Below are 23,543 nucleotides of genomic sequence, written 5' to 3' on the forward strand. Positions count from 1 at the left end.
TGATTAGAAAATGGTGCAGATGTAGAAAAGGTGATTGTTGCATTTGTTTCACTTATCCGTAAAACAGCAGAGGCAGTTATATGAAGTGTGTGGAACATCAGAATATGGCTTAGTGACAAAACCATTAAAATATTGCTTGTCAATTAGGTTAAAGAAACGTCTGATAAATGAAGCATATACTGTTGTTATCTGCACTTTTTGTGCCATGTCAATCATACACTAATGCTGATGACTGGACATACTCACATACATGGATGAGGTTCTAAATTTCATGCAGCATAGGTGCCCACTACAATGGTTGCCTGTAAGGGCAGCAGTGGCAAACTGTATAGTTTCCATTGCACAGATAGGAGGAAATGTGACACCAGAAGAGTTAACAAGTACTGTTTGCAAACCAGTTAGTAACAGTATGACTACAAGCATGCATAGCTCAAGATCATATTCCACTCACAGTAAAGCACTGTTACTGAGTGTTGTAATCAGATTTGGTGGGGCAATATTGGTGAATACTGACAGCCATGGTACTGATGTGTATTTAATAGTTCCTGTCACAATCCTCTTTGCATCATTTAGATATATATCTATTATTTTATTGATACAACTACTTCTGCTTTAAACAAGAGAACGATATTCGGCACCGTGATACACAAGTGCTTGTGCTGTAGTTCTCAAGGTCTTTGCATTAGATCCAGAGCTAGGACCAGCCAGTTACCTTAAAAAATTAGCTTTTGTCCTCTTTCCTAAATGTCAGGGATCTGTTGACAGTCACACCAAAATATTTGGGATGTTGACTATGTTTTAATATTTCATTGCAGAAGAATACATTCTGTTGGTTGGGTGGAATGAGCTAACTTCTGTATTCATCTATCTACATCTACATCCATACTCCACAAGCCACCTGACGGTGTGTGGCGGAGGGTACCTTGAGTACCTCTATCGGTTCTTCCTTCTATTCCAGTCTCATAATGTTCGTGGAAAGAAGGATTCGCGGTATACCTGTGTGTGGGCTCTAATCTCTCTGATTTTATCCTCATGGTCTCTTCGTGAGATATACATAGGAGGGAGCAATATACTGCTTGACTTCTCGGTGAAGGTATGTTCTCGAAACTTCAACAAAAGCCTGTACTGAGCTACTGAGCGTCTCTCCTGCAGAGTCTTCCACTGGAGTTTATCTATCATCTCCGTAACACTTTTGCGATTACTAAATGATCCTGTAACAAAGGGCGCTGCTCTCCGTTGGATCTTCTCTATCTCTTCTATCAACCCTATCTGGTAAGGATCCCACATTGCTGAGCAATATTCAAGCAGTGGTCGAACAAGTGTACTGTAACGTATTTCCTTTGTTTTCGCATTGCATTTCCTTAGGATTCTTCCAATGAATCTCAGTCTGGCATCTGCTTTACCAACGATCAACTTTATATGATCATTCCATTTTAAATCACTCCTAATGCCTACTCCCAGATAATTTATGGAATTAACTGCTTCCAGTTGTTGACCTGCTATATTGTAGCTAAATGATAAAGGATCTTTCTATGTATTCGCAGCACATTACACTTTATTAGTGGTCAGGCAGAGTCTCCATTTTTGGTGATACTCGTCAAGCTTTCCTAAGTTGTTACTAAGTGTTTGTTCACAATCTTGGAATGTGTTGTTTTGAGTTGGGCATAGCTAAACTTTTCAGAGTCAGTGGTGGTATGTCAGTGGTGTAGATGTTAAATAAAAGTCGGCCCAAAACTGAGTTATGTGGGAGACTATTCTTCACAGTGTAGAATTTACTTGTAGGTTCTCCAATGTTAATTTTAAAAGAGAAGTTTTAAGCATGTTTTCCATTAGTGCTATGATCTTTGAACTTGGAATGGTTCGACTTCATTTATGCATTGAAACATCCATCCACATGGTGTGATGCTGCTGTGAGGTCAATAAATACCTTTGAGGTTTTCTTTGTCTTTTGTAACCCCACTTCTATAAAGGATGTCAGGGTGAGAACCTGTTGCAGTATCTTCAGTCTGCATGAAATCCTGCTTGACATGGGGTGTGAAGTGGGTAGGAGGTGTTACAGAATAAATTGTTAGAAGTATTCTGTTATACAGAAGTCTCTGCAGCATCTTGTAACGGACACTTAGTAGCACAACTGGACAATAGTTTGCTGGATGTAAAGATGAGCGTAAATGTAGCAATAATTTTTACATTTTTCAATCGCTGAGGGATTTTTCCACTGTCTAATATTTCATTGTAAAATTGTAGTGACTATTGTAGTGCTTTTCCTAGTTATTTAATGAACTTGGAAAATATACCATCCAGGTCAAGGTGGTGTGGACTGTTGTATCCCAAAACAGTAGTTTGCTATCTCACAGAAATACTTGAGATCTTGATCTTCAAATTTAATAATTTTATGTATCCTACATGTATTGTTTGTACAAAAATTGGGAAACTGTCCTAGAGTGTTCTCTTTTTTTCCCGACATGCATGCCCACCTTTCCCAACACACATTCACATGTGGCTAAATCATCTTGGATGATTCCAACTCTGGCCACAGCTCTGGGAAACTGTGCTCCCGCTCCCTGCCCCAAATCTCTCTCTCTCTCTCTCTCTCTCTCTCTCTCTCTCTCTCCCTCCCTCCCTCCCTCCCTCCCTCCCCCCCCCCTCTCTATCTCTCTCTCTCTCTGAAGTAGAATGTTCTTCTAAATCTGGAATGTTTTCAGTTGTTTCTAGGCATTTTGATCACTAAATGCCTCAGTTACATAGTTAGTGGTTACTTTTACTACTTATACTACTTGTAAACTCAAGACTCAGATTCACATTGTTATTTCTCTCAGCACATGGTAAACAGTTAAAGATTTCAATTTCTCCTTCAGAATAAATCAGAGACTTTCTCATCTACATCAGATAAGTTTCAATTTAATATAATGCATAATGTTTTATGAAACATTGGTCATGGAAAAGACCACTATATAATTCACAGAAAGGCAATTAAAGACCTTAACAACAAAAAGGATGGCACAAAAAATATTTGCAATAGTATTTACAACATATATTATACTACAAGACTCATACCCAGTGCAGGGAAATCCCATCTGGAATGAAGTATGCTACAAGTGAGGCTCTTCATTTAGATTTGAAAATCTCTGATTTATATCACGCATATTGAAAATGAAATCTGCAAAATAATTTGCACCTTCTTGCACAATAGTTAAAAGAGTTCTGCATACTTCTTGCAAGAGCATACCACACCTGGCTTGTCTAATGATTAGTTGAACAAGAAATATGATATGTATAAACCTTATTGAAGCCAAATACTTGGCATTTTAAGTTTTGTATGGGAGTCAGCATATATGGACAAATTAAGTTAACATTTAAGAAAGTCAAACTGAGACACTACAATGAAGCTTTTATTTGTTAAATATGCATCAATTCTGTCATTCACTACCTTTTCAGAAATGCGTAAATTGCCATGATTTGTCTGTCTTGTTACTTAAACTAATTAAAAAAATAGTGCAGGACAGAACCTACCAAATATGGGTATATTTTATATTTTCTCTATGCACCGCCATAAAAAGATGAGTAATCACTTTATAAGGTTGAAGTACTATACTGACAGATTCAATCTGGTATGTAAATTCATTGCATTTGTGTTTGGATAATTATTTTAATTTACTACTTTGTCTTCTGTGCATATTCTAGAGTGTGCAGTTGCATAGTTTCCTTATTTGGAAAGTTTCAGTTCTTAGAAAACCCTCTGATTTATTAAACCCATAAAAAAGATTCACGAACATCTGATTTCTACTAAGGACCTGCACCTTTCATTAACCATGTCAAAAGTATACAAAACCCTGTGTTGTATGTGACTATGTAGCTCTGTAACTTCTGTGGAAGACTGAGTGCTGTGGAGGCACCCCCTCCCCCTTTTCCAGATACAGCTAGGAAAAAAAAATCATTGAATGCCACAGCAGCCATTCTCAAATTATTTTTGTCTGTCCTGTTGCCAGAGAAATGTAGCATCTCTACTTTCACATTCCTAGATGCACAAACCTTACAATGTTCTATGGTTTTTGCTTTATTATTTTGCCTGTTACGTTGTTCACGATTTATGATTTTTGACTTCCTATTTCCAAAGTTTAAAATTCTATAATATATTTTGTAGTATAATTTTGCTACTTTGCTGTAACAGCTCTTTATAATGGGTAAAATTCCCTCATTTCAGGATATATTCTAGTCCCAATTCTCAACAAATTATTTTGTTTTCTTCACCTTAGTTTCATTTTAGCTGTCTTTGGATTTTGGGGATAGAAGTTCAAAAATTAAGTAAAAAAGAAAATTTCCTCCTATTGTTCTTGTTGGAGATAATTCATAAATATTTTCTGATGGTAAATAACGGAAGGAGTAAAGATAACCAGTCACCATATAGTAATGGCTGTTGGTTGGTCAGTTAGTAGCATATTCACTGGATAATTTTGCATGACAGATTGTAGTGATGTGGACTGAGTCACTATATATTCACACCACAAATTAATGTGTACACACGGTTACATTCTGAACATTCCTAATTCTTCTTATACAAAAAGAAAAATCGGCATACATATGTGAGTTAGTTATTCCTACCCACTACCTTTTACACATTACAACAATCGAAATTCTTCTACGGAGTAGAAAGAGTTGTCAAGGAGAAACTTCCTGAGCTTGTTATAAAATTTCCTTCAGGTTGGGGACCGATGACCGTAGCAGTCTGGTCCCTTTAATCCCACAACCAGCCAACCTTCAGGTTGTAATTATGAACCTCATCATTCCTCTTGAACTGTAGTGGATTATTTACAAGAAACTTCATGAGGGAATAAATATGCTGTGAAGCAGTAGTCAGAATGCCCAACTCTTTAAACAGGTGTTTACACGACGATCATGGGTGAGGACCATATCTTGCACAATGAAGAAAAAAATGGCTCTGAGCACTATGGGACTTAACATCTATGGTCATCAGTCCCCTAGAACTTAGAACTACCTAAACCTAACTAACCTAAGGACATCACACAACACCCAGCCATCACGAGGCAGAGAAAATCCCTGACCCCGCCGGGAATCGAACCCGGGAACCCGGGCGTGGGAAGCGAGAACGCTACCGCACGACCACGAGATGCGGGCGCACAATGAAGACTTTCTTGCTTACAGATGAGTTACACCAGAACATTATTCCATATGATATTATGGAATGAAAATATGCAAAATATGTCAACTTACTGATTTTTGTCTCCCCAAAGTTTGCAATGATTCTAAGCACAAATGTAGCTGAACTAAGTTGTTTTAGGAGTTACAAAATGTGTTTTTTTCCAATTTATTCTCATCAATATCAACCCCTAAGAATTCTGAAGGTTCCACTCTATTTATTATTTCCTCACTATATGTTACACTTATCACTGGTGTAGAACCTCCAGATGTGCAGAACTGAGTATGTTGGGTCTCCTAAAAATTGAGGGAGAGACCATTCGCAGAAAACCAATCAATGATACTTTTATGAACTTTGTTTAACATTACTTCTGTTTCTGTACATATACTTAGATTTATTACAATACTAGTGTCATCTGCAAAAAGAACTAATTCTGCTTGTTGTATTCTAGATCGAAGATCGTTTACATATATGACGAACAGTAGTGGACCAAAGATTGAACCTTGGGGAACCCTTACATGATTTCTCCCCCACCAGAATTACGACCATGGACTATATTACTGAATACAACTTCCTCCATTCTTTTGGTTAGATATGACATTATCCCTTGGTTGATTATACCATCAATCCCATAAAATGTTAATTTATCCAGTAGAATACTGTGATTCACACAATAAAATTCCATAGAGAGGTTGCAGAAAATACCAGCTGGTGCTATTTTATTATTTAATGCTTTTTAAAGTTTGGTGACTGAACATGTAAATGGCATTCTCAGTAGAGCAACCCTTCTGAAACCCGAACTGTAATTTGCTAAGTGTACGATTGTTGCTAAGGTGAGATACTATTTTAGAATACATCATCATCTCAGAAATTTTGGAGAATGTTGTCAGCAGTAAAACACCTTTCTGAAAGAGGGGTTTAACAATGGGATATTTCAGTCTCTCTGAAAAAATGATCTGAGTTATTGATGCATTACATATTTCAGATAAGACTGGGCATATTATATGGGAACAAATTCTTAATACTCTATTGGAAACACCAGAAAATCCAGATGAGCTTTTATTTTTGAGAGAATGTATGATTTTCTTAATTTCAGAAGGAGAAGCTGGTGATACATTCATATGATAGAATTTTATCAAAGATACTTTTTCAACATATTGCTGTGATTTTGCTCTTGAACTATTCTACTATATTTAAGAAATTATTATTAAAAGCAGTTGCTACCTGTGACTCATTGCTCACATCCCTTCCATTCAGTTCAATAGTGCTGTTCTGTGACTGGTTGTCCTGTCTCTCACTTTACTGCATTCCATGCTGCCCTAAGTCTGTTGTCAGCAGTATTGGTTTGTGACATTATGTGCATGTTCATTGATTTTTTGATAACTGTAGTAATTTTGAGTACTTTTTGCAGTGTGTGAGTACTGCAGGATCCCTACGTATTTTTGCCAAAAGATACATTTCCCTTTTCCTTCCACAATGTACTTTTAACATCAAAAAGATTGAAAATGTTGCTGGGATTTCACACTATACCCTCCTTTGTAGCAGACTAGTACATGTCTACATTGTACGGACCAGCTCTGTTGTATCATCACTGCAGCAGATTTGGGGTAAGGTGTTGCATTGGATGGAATGGGTGAGAAGAAGAATGAGGTGCAGAAGGGAAGGGATGGAGGGGTGGCTGAGCACTGTTGGGGAGAAAGAGCAAGACAACAGGTTATGGATGTGGCAGCACTGGTGAGACTACCCTGGCACTAGCGGGTGGAATTGTATGTTGCATACATTGAAGTGGATGAATAGGTTGAGAGATTCATAGGTAGATGAAGCGCTGGAGAAGAAAGTTGTCCAATGGGGCACCCGTGAAAACAGTCATGTCATATAGCAGCTCTGTTGTTAGCTTTGGCACAGCCTTTAATATGCTGTCCACCCAGTGATGGTCCCTGCATACTGTTATCAAGAGCCGAGTTGGCAACCCAGTGACAGGAAATGCTACTAAGCACAATATACTTGACTTCAGTGACTGCTTCGCAACCTGTGACATAAGGATCTCTCCAATATCACCTGCTCTGAATTGCATTGTTGGGATTTATCATTACCACACAACTTCTGAACCCACTATCCACCTGGAATCAGTCTCCTGACCTCAGGCCTCCCACTTCATCCCTATGCACTTCATTTGCTTTCTCGAGTGCTACATACAATTCTCTCTGCCTGTGGCATGGTGAACTAACACTCTCTCTCTCTCTCTCTCTCTCTCTCTCTCTCTCTCTCTCTCTCTCTCTCTCTCTCCCTCCCTCCCCCCCTCCCTCCCCCTGCCCCTCCACATCTCAAACCCCCCTTTCCCTCACCTCCATTCTTCTTCCCATTCACCTCTCACCTGCTACATGACCTCTTTCTCTAACTGGACTGCACTGTCAGGACAATGTACTTGGGAGGGGAAAAGACAGTGTACTTGGGAGGGGAAGATGTAGCCCTGAGCATTTCTGTGTGTTTTGTATCAGTTAGCTCCAGACGAGGACATTATCTGTACACTCAGCACCATTTCAACCTTTTTGTGCGCCTGTCAATCAGTCAGTGCCTCCTTCCATTATTTTTATTACACCCAGGATTTTCTAGTGTCTCATATTATTGTTCTAACACATGTAACTTAGGTACAATCATTTACTATTTTGCAGCTGGTATATTTTAACTTTTTTATTTGATCGTCATGATCTGATACACCATTTATTGTGGTCCCTGCATCACTATAATATGTGGGGCCTAAGAAGAAAGTGGCAATAGTAGTCTTGCTATTACCATCTACTCTGGCTGCAAATGGCACCATAGGGCATAAGTTGAAATTAGAGTAACTGTCTAAGATTGCCATTGTTTGGAAGTCCATGTTAACCTCTCAATAAACAACAATTTTCTTCTTCTTATTGTTAAACTGTGTAAAGACTATTTCTAGATGAGGAAGAAACAGTGGAGTATTTCTTGCTAATGATCTACAAACTTCTAATTGTATGAGAATGCATTTCTAGTTCCAATTTATTGGAGATGCTGATGCCTTTTATATCGATTGGTATTTGCTTTTGTCTTTCTATATTAAGTATGGTACTTGATTTTTTATTAATCTTGTCACAATAGTTCTTCATGTTCTTGTATTTTCTGGATCTACCATTGTTTTAATTACTGATTAATTGTGGATTCATTATTCTGCCCTTGATAGTGCATGAGATATTTGACGATACAATTTGGCAACCAGCTGTGTGTGTTCATGCATAGCATCTGTCAGATTGGTCATAATTAATGATGTTTTAATACTGACTTCCATATTCATTGCTAATCACTTTTTGTTCACCAGTAGAAACATATTACATAAAGTGATATCATGTGAGTTAAACTAACGGAGCTTTATTACAGGCAGGAGACCACCAAAAGTCTGGCCAGACGATGGAGTCATACAGTTTGTTCATACATATCTACGATATTCTGCATCAGATCCTCCAGTTCTAAAAGATCTCCATTTTACTATAAAATCTGCTGAAAAGGTAAACTTACTACACTTGTTTTATTAAGATGATTATTAGGGAGAAATATGGACTGAACATTGAGGAAATCGCATGAATCACTGGAACAAAAATAATATGTAACTCTTAAGTGACATGAATACAAGGTCAAACAAGATTGTAATATTTTTCAACCATAAATAATGAATAACTAGTACAACTGAAACCAAAAACAAGTATTTTCAATATAAAATTATGAAGAGATAAAGAGAGAAATAGTTTATTATTATCAGACCATAGCAGACAGGTAATTTAAGCGGGGTGAACAGAGAAATGTATAGAAGGAAAAGGGACAGTTTATAAATTAAGTAGGGAATTCATCCAGACCCAGGAGACAGCGGATAAGGACAAGAAGGAAGTCTAAAGTGAACTACCAGCAGGAAAGCCCCAAGCATCACGTAATTCACAGATCCCACAGGTGATTCTCCACCAACACGTCTGAGGCTATCAGCAATAATCACAAGCTTCTTCAATCACAATTATTATTTACATGAAGATGCTTTGAAAACAACAATTTTTTTGTCATTTTGATGCAGTTCACAGATGTTTTGGAGAGTTGTTGTTCTAATATTTTCTGTTTAAGATTCTGAGAAGTGCAGTCGTCACTGGCATCTGTGGTCTCTTCATACCTACTGCTGAAAGAGTATCTCCACTTAATATGTTTCTGCAAGATTAATATTTCTGTCATCATATATGTTTTGTTTCTTTCTTCTTCTCACATCAGAATTGAAATTTTGCACTTAACACCATCTTCAGGCTTTTTCTACAAAAACAGCTTCCAGAACTTGTGTTACACTAAGTTCAAGTATCTATTAACTGCTTTATTTTCACACAGTTTGTTTTCAAGCTCAACTCTGTCATAATGAAACTGTCATGTGATAAACAAAACAGAAAGGTATATTGGGCATACCACATCCAGAACTCTACAATTTAGTCATCTGGAAGAGGACCTCTGCAAAGACTGTTGAAACATAAATTTTAAGTTTATTTAGAAAAAACTGCAGCCTCAAATCTAAAACTGTTTTATTCAGATCTACTCAAACTGTATAAGTAGTTTAGCAATCTTTGTAATTAGTTGATAGTTTAGATTACAAAAATAGCCTAACTGATTACACATTTTTGAAGGCTCTACTATACCCTATGTGATCGAAAGTATCTGGACACCCTCAAAAATATATGTTTTTCATATTAGGTGAATTGTGCTGCCTCCTACTGCCAGGTAGTCCTTATCAGTGACCTCAGTAGTCATTGGACATCGTGAGAGAAGCAGAATAGCGCGCTCGGCGGAACTCATGGACTTCGAACATGGTCAGGTGATTGGGTGTCACTTGTGTCACATGTTTGTACGTGAGACTTCCACACTCTTGAACATCCCTAGGTCCACTGTTTCCGATGTGACAGTGAAGTGGAAACGTGAAGGGACACATACAGCACAAAAGCGTACAGGCTGACCTCATCTGTTGACTGACAGAGACTGCCGACAGTTGAAGAGAGTCGTAATATGTTATAGGCAGACATCTATCCAGACAATCACACAGGAATCCCGGACTGCATCAGGATCCACTGCAAGTACTATGACAGTTAGGCAGGAGGTGAGAAAACTTGGATTTCATGGTCGAGCGGCTGCTCATAAGCCACATATAATGCCTGTAAATGCCAAATGATGCCTCGCTTGGTGTGAGCAGCATCAGCATTGGATGATTGAACAGTGGAAAAACGTTGCGTGGAGTGATGAATCACGGTCCGCAATGTGACGATCCGATGGCAGAGTGTGGGTATGTCAAATGCCCGGTGAATGTCATCTGCCAGCGTGTGTAGTGCCAACAGTAAAATTCAGAGGTGGTGGTGTTATGGTGTGGTCGTGCTTTTCATGGAGGGGTCTTGCACCCCTTGTTGTTTTGCATGGCACTATCACAGCACAGGCCAACATTGATGTTTTAAGCACCTTCTTGCTTCCCACTGTTGAAGAGCAGTTCGGGGATGGAAACTGCATCTTTCAACACAATCAAGCAGTTGTTCATAATGCATGGCCTGTGGCGGAGTGGTTACGTGACAATAACATCCCTGTAATGGACTGGCCTGCACAGAGTCCTGACCTGAATCCTATAGAACACCTTTGGGATGTTTTTGAACACCTGCTTTGTGTCACGCCCCACCGACCAACATCAGTACCTCTCCTCAGTGCAGCACTCTGTGAAGAATGGGCTGCCATTCTCCAAGAAACCTTCCAGCACCTGGTTGAATGTATATGCCTGCGAGAGTGGAAGATGTAATCAAGGATAAGGGTGGGCCAGCAGCATACTGAATTCCAGCAAGTCATTTTCAGCCACATGTCCGGATACTTTTGATTACATAGTGTGTAATGAGATTTACGCATGATGTGTGTGTGTGTGAATGAATGAATAAACAAACAAACGATACAACGGAAAACAAAAAGTTAGCTGTAATTTCAGTTTTTCCCTGGACACCAAGAAAGTGTATTGTACACGCAAACAATTAGCGTGGTGGTTGATGGGAGCAACTGCAAAGGCATTTCCCATTTACGGCCGCTCCCATCAGCCAGCGTGCCGGGTGTCAACTCTGTTTGCGCGTTTAGTATGTTCGGTTGTTTACATGTGAAGTTACATCAAGTAATTTACCAATTATATTTGTTTCTGGGTCCTGCAAAACATTTTTGTTAGCTTCGATTTCCTTATAATTGTTATATTTACATTAGCAAATGCTTAAGTTTTTGTTAGAGATCCTTCGTACGACTTCATATGTCATTCATTTAAGCCACAACCAGAGGAACAAAGCCACTGCAGGTACTTGAGGGGCAGCATAGCACGTTAATTACAGAGTTGTTTCTTGAGAGATATGAACAAATCCGTAGCATAGATAGCTCTGTTTCCTCATTGATCTTCACATGTCCTGTCATTACTGTGGCCTTCATTAGTAATCTTGTTAGCAGAGGGAAAAACATGAAATGTTAATGCCTTGTGATGTTTCAGCATCTATGGTCAAGCATACTTTCTTTGAGAATGCGAAGCCGTAATATCACAGGATTCGGCCAGCAGATGACATACTAGTGCTGGAGTCATTATTTGATGTCCTAGTACTGAGATGATCTGCAGTACTACTGCCATTAATGTTACCTCATTTGAGTATATTGTGTATAGGTTACGAACTGTCATTTCTTGATTTAATGTTCAGACTAACCGTATAGTTCATTTTACTGAGGACTACTTCTCGTTAGCAACTGTATCTGTGCTGGAAATCTTAAAAACTCTTTTATCTATTTTTGACTCTCTACAATTAATAGAAAGTGCTTTGTATTAAACCCTATTACATTCCTCCTTCAAATACAAAGAGATAACATTTCATAAGAATATGAATTCACACATGAGCAATGATATGTGACAATTCTGTTCCAATCTAGCAAATACAAACCAATTTCTTTTCTTCCATGGTGTCACTGTCATTGTCACTGAAGGCGTGTTTCCATAGTGCACCTTGTGCCTCCGAGGCAGGACACTGCAGCATGGAATAAACCGCCAAAGCATCAACTAATGTGAAGTGTAGTAAAGCTGCTACCATCGTTCCACCTTGCAGATGTGCGGCATTCATCCATACCAATGACAGTCATAAACTTCCAGTCAGTATGCTATTCTAGATTAAAAAGGTAACAAAAAACTTTCACAGTGATGATCATCAGTTGTCAGTTCGGTAGATATTGTGCAACACATCACTTCACACAAGCGATATGCTATGCTGCATATCCCCTTCCTGAGATGAAAGATGTCATTATGACTATACAACATACACAAGTAAATAATACTGGTAGTTCAGAACACACTTTTGCCTTCACAAATTACATCTAGTTAAAACTTTGGAAACTAAAAACCTCAGTGATGTTTGTCAAAGTACTACTTTATATAATTCCATTTTAAGATGTCTTTAATCAAGACACAGTCCTAATGTTACTTATTGTTACCGTTGGATTACCCCACAAAGAATAAGTAACACTTATCATGGCAATGTACCTCATCTTGAAGTCATACACACTTTTTTACATTGTCTCTATTTCTCTATACATGTGGGCTTGCCACAAAGGGTGTTGGTAAACCAGTTGCCTCTCTAGTTTAATTATCAATTCTTTATCTAAACATAATGAGTATTGTGGTTTCAGCTCTCTGAGACTGCAGACGTGTGTGTGTGTGTGTGTGTGTGTGTGTGTGTGTGTGTGTGTGTGTGCTGCTGACAAAGGCCTTAATGGCTGAAAGCTATAATTGTGCACGTCTTTTTGTTGTGTCTGTCGTGACTCGGCATCTCCACTATATGGTGAGTAGCAACTTTCCTTCTCTGGTATTGGTACATAATGAGTGTTTATCACTTAATGATGCTCATTGCATAGGAAATAATTATTAGTTCATGTTGTGGGTTGATTATTGCTGTAACTTTGTCCAGGAGCCACTGATGCATGCACTACATTTCTGGCAATACTGCGAAAACAGGTTCTAATACATAGATAAGAGTAGGGGTTTCACACTGGAAACTACGGAATGCGGAAGGAGAGAGGATTGACCTTGTACTCCTGGCAGAGAAGAAAGGAAAGGAAAAGAAGGAGTAGGAATGTTAGAACTGAGAAAGAAAGATGATGGACTACAAAGACAGATACCAATCTCACTCCCCACCCCAAAGATCTCTCCCTGGCGGGGTTCTTCACTGGTGAACCGGAGGGATGAAGATGTTTGCCAGTCCTACAGAATGGTCACCATTGGCTTCACCTTAACAGGCCTGGAAAATTGGTTCTAACACCCTACTACTGACAGTCTCTGGAGGGGTGGAGGGGGGCAGGGGGAGGGGGGGGAGAGAGAGTGCAGCATAACAAACAGTAGCCATCATCCTGTTAACAAACTAAACTGTGTCTGTATATGTGCAGATGGATATGTGTGTGTGCGCGAGTGCATACCTGTCCTTTTTTCCCCCTAAGGTAAGTCTTTCCGCTCCCGGATTGGAATGACTCCTTACCCTCTCCCTTAAAACACACATCCTTTCGTCTTTCCCTCTCCTTTCCTCTTTCCTGATGAAGCAACCGTTGGTTGCAAAAGCTTGAATTTTGTGTGTGTGTTTGTGTTTGTTTGTGTGTCTCTCAACATACCGACGCTTTCGTTTGGTTAGTTACATCATCTTTGTTTTTATTAAATAGCTAGTTAGTTAACCTTCTTGTTAAAATTTCATTGATTTTTCACCACAGAAGTATTTTGGTTCCTTTCAATAGGGTACCAGAATGTAGTTGTTGTGGAATACATGTAACTTAATTTAATGGAATAAACCACCAAACCAGTAAGTACTGTGATTTCAACACAAAATCATTAGTATTCTGATGACCACTGTTATGTCCATGTATCAACAAAGCTGTTATTTGGCCCCATGTACTAACTTCTCTGGCCAACTTCAAGCAAATTGGTATACATAGTACTAATCATATAGATTTCACTATTTACTGAAGTACTTATATAGCCTTCACGTTGGCGTAGTTACATTTTTCACCTATAAAAAAACTGTACGCTGACATCTCAGTGGAGTTCTCTTCTTCTGCAGTTCTCACAAGTCTTCCCTGTTAGAAAACAAATCAATGTTGCTCCACTGAACAAGCAGTAGTAGAACAAGCCGCACTAATTGTATCCGCAGGGCACATCATAAGTTTCTCTAGTAACAGATTTAAATGAGCTAACGGAATGAAATATAGACTTTACATAAAACTTCACTATATTGTCACTTCTTTGTTATAAGTTCACCACCAGCCCATAGTAGTGTGAATAGTAGCCAGCTTATGGTATTCAACTGAGCCTGTTACTAGAAAGATTACAACAGATGTTCTGCGTTATTTTTTTTTTTTTTTTTTTTTTTTTTTTTTTACCAAAATTTCACACTTTCGTGTTTCTCATTCATATGAAAACACTTTCTAACATTACATGATAACTTTTCACTAATAATTCCACAAAATGACACCTCTTTGCAGTGCTCCTATTATACACACACTATTATCATGGTGGTTAAGCTCCACACTTTTCTAGTCTCCCTAAAGTATTCTACAGCCCACAAAATGTGTGTGAACATACTGTTTTATGATTGGCTGCAAAATCTTATAGTCAATCCATTATCACACATCTTTTACCTTGAACCAATCGCAACTTAATAGCTTTTCAGAGCAATGTTAGAAAACTTTCGCAAAGAAGGGAACTTCGTGTCATTCCTACCTAAATTATCCGCGTATGTTTCTTGTTTCCCCAGTACCATAAACTGGTGAATCATACAAGATAAAAGATAGGCTTAAAGCAATATGTAATAAATTTCACCATGTATCCCCAGTTAATGTCAGCAATCTAGAAAGAGACCTGTGCGCAACTCATGGTATGCACATAAATAAAATAGGAAAAAATTACGAACGTAGACAAAATTCTCCACAAAGTGGTGTAAAAAAGTGCATTGCCATGGAATGGCACAACCCACGAAATCTGCAGACAATGCTGGGAAACTTGTAAAGCCTGATGGACAGTTTGATAGCCTTAAATCCTCTTGTATAGTCCAGCAGGAGAAACTCAGACTTAATGTCATGCACCAGAATTTTGACAGTCTTAAAAACAAGCACAATGCTCTGGATGTTATTATATGTCTTGATAAACCTGATATTTTAATCATAACTTAACACTGGCACTGAAGACCTAATTAGCAACAGTCAACCACTCTCCATGAAATTTTGTTCTGCCTGTAATAGGAAAAACAAGTCTGGGGCTGGCAGAACAATCTCCACTGTTAAAGCAAGTAATTTCAGTGTTATTGACACAAGTGCATTCTGCATAATGACTCTAAAATGGGGTAGAGAAAATATAGCAATTATCGGTGTGTATAGGCCACCTGTAGCCAGTATGGATACATTTTTCAAAAATCTATCTGACTTGTTGATACATATAGAGACAGTACATTTTCAGGGTTAAATGGCCATGTAAATACTATAATAACAGGGGATATAAATATAGACTTATTAACCAATGATGCCAATACCAAAAAGCTACACCTACTCAATGAATTCAATCTGAACCTAGTTATCCGTGAGCCAACTAGAGAAACTGGCAACAGCAAAACATGTCTGGATAATATAATCGCAAATGTGTCCCATCTTTCCAATAGTACAGCTGTTCTAAAACTAGCCATCTCTGATCAGCATGCAGTACAGCTACAATGGCAGGCAAATTAGATGCCCTTTGTCACTAAAAAGAAACTATATGTAAGCAGAAGAATTATGTATAATGATAACATCAATATACTGAACTGCATGTTAGCACACATTCCATGGTTTAAGAATGATAGGTTTTCCTATGACTGCTTTGCTGCTGACTTCTACTACTGTTCTGACGCCACATGCTCAGTTGTACTCGCCAAAGTTAAACAACCTAAAAATATAAACAAAAGTATCTGGATAAATAATGATGTCATTGAAGAAAGAGAAAAATTAAAATTTATTCCATAGTGCAATGTTGAATAGTAGACAAAATTTCAAGCTAAGGGGGGCCTTCAGAACTTATCAAGAATACCATAAAGAGTTATTAACACAGACCAGAAGCAGCAATGTTGCAAACAAGCTTCAGGCTATACACAGTGTACTACTGGTGTCTGAGGAGTGATAAAACAGTTCCAGAACAGGCAGAGACAAGTGCTGTAAGGACATCCCACAATGGCATGATAGTAAAAGATCAACTTGAAATTGCTAATACACACATCAAAAAAAAAAAGTTCTGTATCACCCCAGTTCCCAGAACTCCTGAAGATAGACATTGACTTTTGATATTGTATCACAGACACAGTCCCTTTGACTGTTCAGAGATGTCACTAAACCCACCCAAAAATGTAAACAACCATGCATGAGCACTGTAATTCAGCCATGCCTAGACAGTCGATATTGCATTTCGATCGTGTCCAGATTTGTTACTTTGTGCCAGGAATGGCTCTCAACAAGGGCAGTGTCCAGGCGTCTCGGAGTGAACCAAAGCAATGTTCATCGGACATGGAGGAGATACAGAGAGACAGGAACTGTTGATGACATGCCTCGCTCAGACCACACAAGGGCTACTACTGCAGTTGATGACCGCTACCTATGGATTATGGCTCGGAGGAACCCTGATAGCAATGCCACCATGTTGAATAATGCTTTTCATGCAGCCACAGGACGTCGTGTTACGACTCAAACTGTGCTCAATAGGCTGCATGATGCGCAACTTCATTCCCGACATCCCTGGTGAGGTCCATCTTTGCAACCACGACAACATGCGGCGCGGTACATATTGGCCCAACAACATGCCGAATAGACCGCTCAGGATTGGCATCACATTCTCTTCACTGATGAGTGTCACATATGCCTTCAGCCAGACAGTCATGGGAGATGTGTCTGGAGGCAACCTCATCAGGTTGAACACCTTAGACACACTGTCCAGCGAGAGCAGCAAGGTGGAAGTTCCCTGCTGTTTTGGGGTGGCATTATGTGGGACCGACGTACGCCGCTGGTGGTCATGGGAGGCACTGTAACGGCTGTGCGATACATGAATGCCATCCTCCGAAAGGTAGTGCAACCATATTGGCAGCATATTGCCAAGGTATTCATCTTCATGGATGATAATTCATGCCACCATTGTGCACATCTTGTGAATGAATTCCTTCACGATAATGACATCTCTTGACTAGAGTGGCCAACATGTTCTCCAGACGTGAATGCTATCAAACATGCCTGGGATAGATTGAAAAGGGCTGTTTATGGGCGATGTGACCCACCAACCATTCTGAGGGATCTAGGTGTGGACAGTATTCCACGATTAATACAGGTATACATCAATGCAAGAGGACGTACTACTTGGTATTAGAGGTACCGGTGTGTACAGCAGTCTGGACCACCACCTCTGAAGGTCTCGCTGTATGGTGGTGTACAGCAGTCTGGACCACCACCTCTGAAGGTCTCACTGTATGGTGGTGTACAGCAGTCTGAACCACCACCTCTGAAGGTCTCACTGTATGGTGGTACAACATGCGATGTGTGGCTCCCATGAGCAATAAAAAGGGCGGAAATGATGTTTATGTTAATCTCTGCACCAATTTTCTGTACAAGTTCCGGAACTCTCGGAACTGAGGTGATGCAAAACGTTTTTTTATGTGTGTATATTCAGTGAATATTTTTCTTCAGTAGTGGAAGCTGTCAGTGATAAACATAATAATCTGCAGCATAATTTTAAAGACAATCCATCTGAGCATAACCTATATCTAGCCCCCACAAATTGCAAAGAAATAATTAACATCATTAGCTCTCTATAATCTTCCAGTTCCACAGGGTACGATGGCCTCAGTATAAATGTATTAGGAGTGCGCAGACAAAATGTCTCTGTACCTCTGTCTGTAGCAGTAAATAACATAATAGAATCAGGCACCTTTCCAGACAGACTAAAAATAGCTCAAAGAACAACCAAAGCAAATCTAAATAAGCTCTTGCTACTTCAAAAAAAGGGCTATAAGAATCATCTGTGAAGCAAAATATAAGGAATAATGCTGTGGCTTGTTTCTAAAAACTGGTGTACTAAGCGTAGTAAATATGTACATACTAAAAGATATATTAGTTGTTAAAAGACTGCAGCCTAAGATTTATTATGATTTGTATCAGTATAATACCAGAAATAAAGAAAAATTTTACATGAAAGGGTCCACAATATGGTGGTTTAAAATTAACCAATGCACTGCCCAGTTATTACCCTCCCCACAATGAAGCTTAAATTTTCACTAAAGAAATTTCTGCTACAAAATCCATTTTACTCATTAGAAGAATACCATACTTAGATGCAGAATAAGAAATGCTTCGAAAAAATATGTCAACAGTGTTAAGCAGACTATTATATTTGTAATTTAATTATTTTGTTAATCAGTGACATACTCGTAAGGATGTATTATAGGGCCATATGTCAAGAATTGTAACCTGTTTTTATACAAATGCAATGAATCATTCAGTGTCAAATAAAGTATTATTATTATTATTATTATTATTATTATTGTTATTGTTATTATTATTTAGAAATAAGCCTTGTCTCTGCATGAGGCTGCTTGCTATTGTTAACTGCTATAGGTGTGATGTAAAGGTGCTACGCCTCATCTTCAAATGACCTGTTTGCTATACTTAATGTAATGTTGGTTTTTGACTGTTCATGAGCCAGGCAATCTAAAAGCCAACAATTATTGAAAAATGTTGATTGAGGTAATAGTAGCTTTGAAATGAATTGTCATATTACATGCTGCTGAGCTTTTCCCCTTCCCTAATTCACAGCTAGAGTAAGTTTTTTTCTAGGCTACACTGTTGGAATACCCTAACTCTGTCCAAATCCTATAGTTGTTTCAATATACACAATTTTTCTGAGAGTGAGTTTATGAAAGCATTCCATTTGAAATAAAAGCCACACTGTAACCACTGTTTTGAAAGATAGTGACATTGTAATAACCAGGAAAAACCTTAAATGGAAATGGTACGTAACCTGACTACTGAGATAACAAACTAAAAAATTAATCCACATGACACATACTTAAGCTTTTAGCTATTTAGAACTTCTCTACAATGATGTCTTTTGTTATATCCTTAGGTCGGAATAGTCGGCAGAACAGGAGCAGGGAAGTCTTCACTCATTTCAGCACTGTTCCGTCTAGCAGAGCTTGAAGGGGCTATTTATATTGATGACATAGATACACAGACAATTGGTCTACATGATTTGAGGAAAAGGATATCTATCATTCCTCAAGAGCCTGTATTATTTTCTGCTTCACTTCGATACAACCTGGATCCTTTCAGTGAATTTCCTGATCATAGACTTTATGAAGTATTAGAAGAGGTAATAAATTTAGAGAAAATATGCTTCTGACATATAATAGAATAACATTTAAGTACTACACATAATAGTAAATATATACTTAACTTATTAACACTAACTGCAGGTGAAACTTAAAGAAGCTGTTGATGGACTAGATTTTGAAGTCAGTGAAGGAGGCAGCAATTTCAGTGTTGGCCAAAGACAACTTGTTTGTCTAGCACGAGCAATTCTGCGAAACAACAACATACTAGTACTTGATGAGGCGACAGCAAACGTTGACCCACAGTAAGTCCAATTCTTATTGTTTTAACACTAAACAAGGTTATAGGTCTTACTTTGAAATAGAACCTTGATTGTTAGCCTATAATCACATCTGAATCTTCCCTTCATCTTCTCTACTTCTGATCCAGTGCATGATCTCCACTTCTTAATTAGCAGTCAAGGGGAAGTGCATATTTTTTTCCATTTTTTTCTCATCTAAAGCTTTAAAGTCCATAGCATTTTAATCTTGCCTGTCTGTAAGCCCTACTCCAAGTATTTCTATTCAGCAGATCACTTCTCTTGAGCTTTACGTATTTTTGAACTTCTAACAATGTTTCATTGTCATTGGCCAAGATAAAAGTTAAACGACATAAACTGAAACATTATCTGTCAAATTTCTACTTTTATTTGCGTCTACAATTTCATATTTTTTGCAAGTAGTTAACATTAATAATTCCAGCAATAATTCCCTGAAACTTCCTGGCAGGTTAAAACTGTGTGCTGGACCGAGACTCGAACTTGGGACCTTTGCCTTTTGCAGGCAAGAGCAAGACGAAAGGCGAAGGTCCCGAGTTAGAGTCTCTGCCAGGAAGTTCCATATCACCACACACTCCGCTGCAGAATGAAAATTTCATTCTGAATAGTCTCTGATACAAAGGGGTACCCAAAAAAAACCAAACAAATTTTTTGGCTGGCTAGAGCTTTTGAATTACCATGTTTTTTAGAGTGAACATTCCACAGTCAGTAAGCCAAATGCCATTGCTGGAGGAGGTCAGGATTGGCTTAAGCAGAGTTCGTAATTACAACTGTTTGTGTGATCGTTGTTTTTGCAGTGGCTGATTTTTGTGAACAGTGTACAATGGTGAAATTCTGCTTTTTGCTCGGAAAAAGTGGAACAGAAACTCTTGGAATGTTAAAAATAGTGTATAACTGATGACAAACCTTGTTCTGGTTGTCCTTCCACATCCTGAACACATGAAAATGTTGAAAACATCTGTGCAGTCATCAATGAAGATTGACGACGAATCATTGAAGAAATTGTGGAGCTGTCGGGAGTGACTTGAAGTTCAGTGCAGTGAAATGTGACAGATGATTTGGGAATGAAAAGGGTGGCTGCCAAATTGTGCCACGACTGCTGACTGTTCAACTCAAACAAGGTGACACGGAAGCATGCTGTGTTCCGAAGCATGAGTCCCGAAATGATCCAAACTTTTTTTCAAACCACAGGTGACGAAACTTTGTGCTATGCTTACGATTCTGAATCAAAGCAACAACCAACTCAGTGGAAGACTTCAAAGTTTGTCTCGCCCCAAGGGAGCTCATCACATGAAATTAAACATTAACACAATGCTGATTTGTTTTTTCAATGTGAGAGGAGTTATCCATTCAGAGTTTGTTCCACAGGATCAGACAGTTAACCAGGCTTTCTATTTGGAAGTTTTGAAAAGATTGTGCAGTGATATGTGGCAGAAAAACCTGATTTGTGGTAGTTGGGTGATTGATGTTTCAGTCATGACAATACCCCTTCTTAACACAGCCCAGCCATGTCTCTAAAAAAATTCTTGACCAGAAATGTGACGAACCGTCCCCCCACCCCCACACCCCAGGTACTCTCACGACCTAGCCCTGTGCAACTTTTTTTTGTTTCCTAGAATGTAAAGAGATGTGAAAAAAAATGGTTCAAATGGCTCTGAGCACTATGGGACTTAACATCTGTGGTCATCAGTCCCCTAGATGTGAAAGGGAAGTGTTTTTCTGATGTTGCTGAGGTGAAGAAAAAACAACGGAGGCACTGTCAAGCTTAGTGTATTGGTGCAGGTGGATAGTTTCTCAAAGAGGATTGAAGGTTTATGCCTAAAATGTGAATAAATAAGAAAAAAGAAAAAAAAAAGCAAGTTTGGTTTATTTTGGGTACCTTCTTGTATTTAATTTTGCAATTAGTCATTTACTGTAGTTTCACAAAATCTCTTATTTAATAACACACAAATGTAGAGGTATCCAGTTTATAATCTTAAAATGTGTTTTTGCTGTGTTTATAGAACAGATGCGCTGATCCAACAAACAATTAGGAAAAAGTTCAAAAACTGTACGGTTCTAACAATTGCTCACCGCCTGAATACTATCATGGACTCGGACAAAGTGCTGGTCATGGATGCAGGCACTATGGTGGTAAGGCAGATTGTAGTTTTGTGAATAATTTAGCTAGAAAATATAAATATTGACAGTATTCATACCAAGTAAAATCATAGTTGTTCCAACTAAGGCTGACCAAATAATAGTTCTTGTGTGCTGTATATTAAAGTACTGTAAACCTGAAACTGTAATTTTAACATAAACAGAGAATATAAATGTAGCCAACGGAGAGATTTTTGAGTTATTTTGACCTTCAAAAATTTATACAATGCAAAATACTGTAGCACATATTAAACATTCAGGCTTAACCAAAAAAAATTGTTATCTGAAACCTCCCTCCCCCTTTTTAGTTTGGTTAATTTGGGTTAAAAAACACCAATTTACTTAGCGAATTAACTAGCTCATCATTAATGAGCATTATGAGGCTACTACTAATGCTGCCTCCTAAGTCATGTGTGGTACTAACCTGGTCGCACTGTAACATATCTGACATTTTAGTTCCCTGTTTTTGGGAAAGAAAGGAAAATGTGAATTTTACACCCCACTGACGTAATGGCCACTACAAGAAAAGCACAAGCTAAGCTAGACCACGGTCTTCAAACAATTTTAGCATTTGCCTTAAGAAATTTAGAAAAAATAGCAAAGTGTTAATCACAGCTGCAGGATAGAGCTTTTAACCCTGTTTCACACACACTCGAGCTCGGTTCTCAACACCGACTGCCCCACACATAGCAGTGGATGTCTCAACACCATCAGACCAGACCAGACCAGGCCAGGCTCACAGTGTTGGATGTGAGGACTGTTGTGGTTGCTGGCAGGCACACAGCGCTGCCAGTGGCCTTGCGGCAGTCGTCGTGTTTATCACTGTGCCCAGTCAGTGGGTTTTGTCTCTGTTGAGACTTATTGATGACACAACGTGTGCCTTTTGCGTTTTAAGAAATTCTAAACCCTACCGAAGATATTGCTTGTCACTGTGCAGAATCTAATTCACTTTTGTACATGGTGGAAAGTAATAGTGTAACAAGTGTTTTCTAAGACTGAGGCATTCATAATGGACTTGATTATCTTCTTACATTTACATCTACATACATACTCCGCAAGCCACCATATGGTACGTGGTGGAGCATACCCTGTGCCACTACCAGTCATTTTCTTTTCTGTTCTCAAAAATACAGCAAGGAAAAAACAACCGTCTGTATACCTTCATACGAGCCCAATATCTCTAATCTTATCTTCATGGCCATTACGCGAAATGTATGTTGGCGGCAATAGAATCATTCTACAATCAGCCTCAAATGCCAGTTCTCTAAATTTTCTCAATAGTGCTGCTCTAAAAGAACATCACCTTCCCTCCAAAGATTGCCATTTAAGTTCCTGAAGCATTTCCATAATGCTTGCACGTTGTTTGAATCCACCAGTAACAAATCTTAACAGCCCACTTCTGAATTGCTTCAAAGTCTTTCTCTAATCCGACCTGGTGCAGATCCCAAACATTCAAACACTCCCCAACGATGAGTTCCACTAGCAACCTATATGCAATATCCTTTACTGATTAATCACACTTTCCTAAAATTC

At 38.6% G+C, this 23,543-nt stretch overlaps 1 protein-coding gene across 1 annotated transcript in view; it reads left to right on the forward strand.

Moving 5' to 3' along the window:
* LOC124595545 (ATP-binding cassette sub-family C member 4-like) overlaps window positions 1-23,543 on the forward strand; it is a 291,780-nt gene that overhangs the window by 255,300 nt on the left and 12,937 nt on the right. The window contains exons 20-23 of the mRNA XM_047134323.1: window positions 8,555-8,682; window positions 19,350-19,595; window positions 19,699-19,859; window positions 21,875-22,004. Of these exons, the coding sequence (XP_046990279.1) occupies window positions 8,555-8,682; window positions 19,350-19,595; window positions 19,699-19,859; window positions 21,875-22,004 (665 nt within the window). The remainder of the gene's footprint in view (window positions 1-8,554; window positions 8,683-19,349; window positions 19,596-19,698; window positions 19,860-21,874; window positions 22,005-23,543) is intronic.

The sequence above is a fragment of the Schistocerca americana genome, chromosome 2 (assembly GCF_021461395.2).
Source record: "Schistocerca americana isolate TAMUIC-IGC-003095 chromosome 2, iqSchAmer2.1, whole genome shotgun sequence".
Lineage (NCBI taxonomy): Eukaryota > Metazoa > Arthropoda > Insecta > Orthoptera > Acrididae > Schistocerca > Schistocerca americana.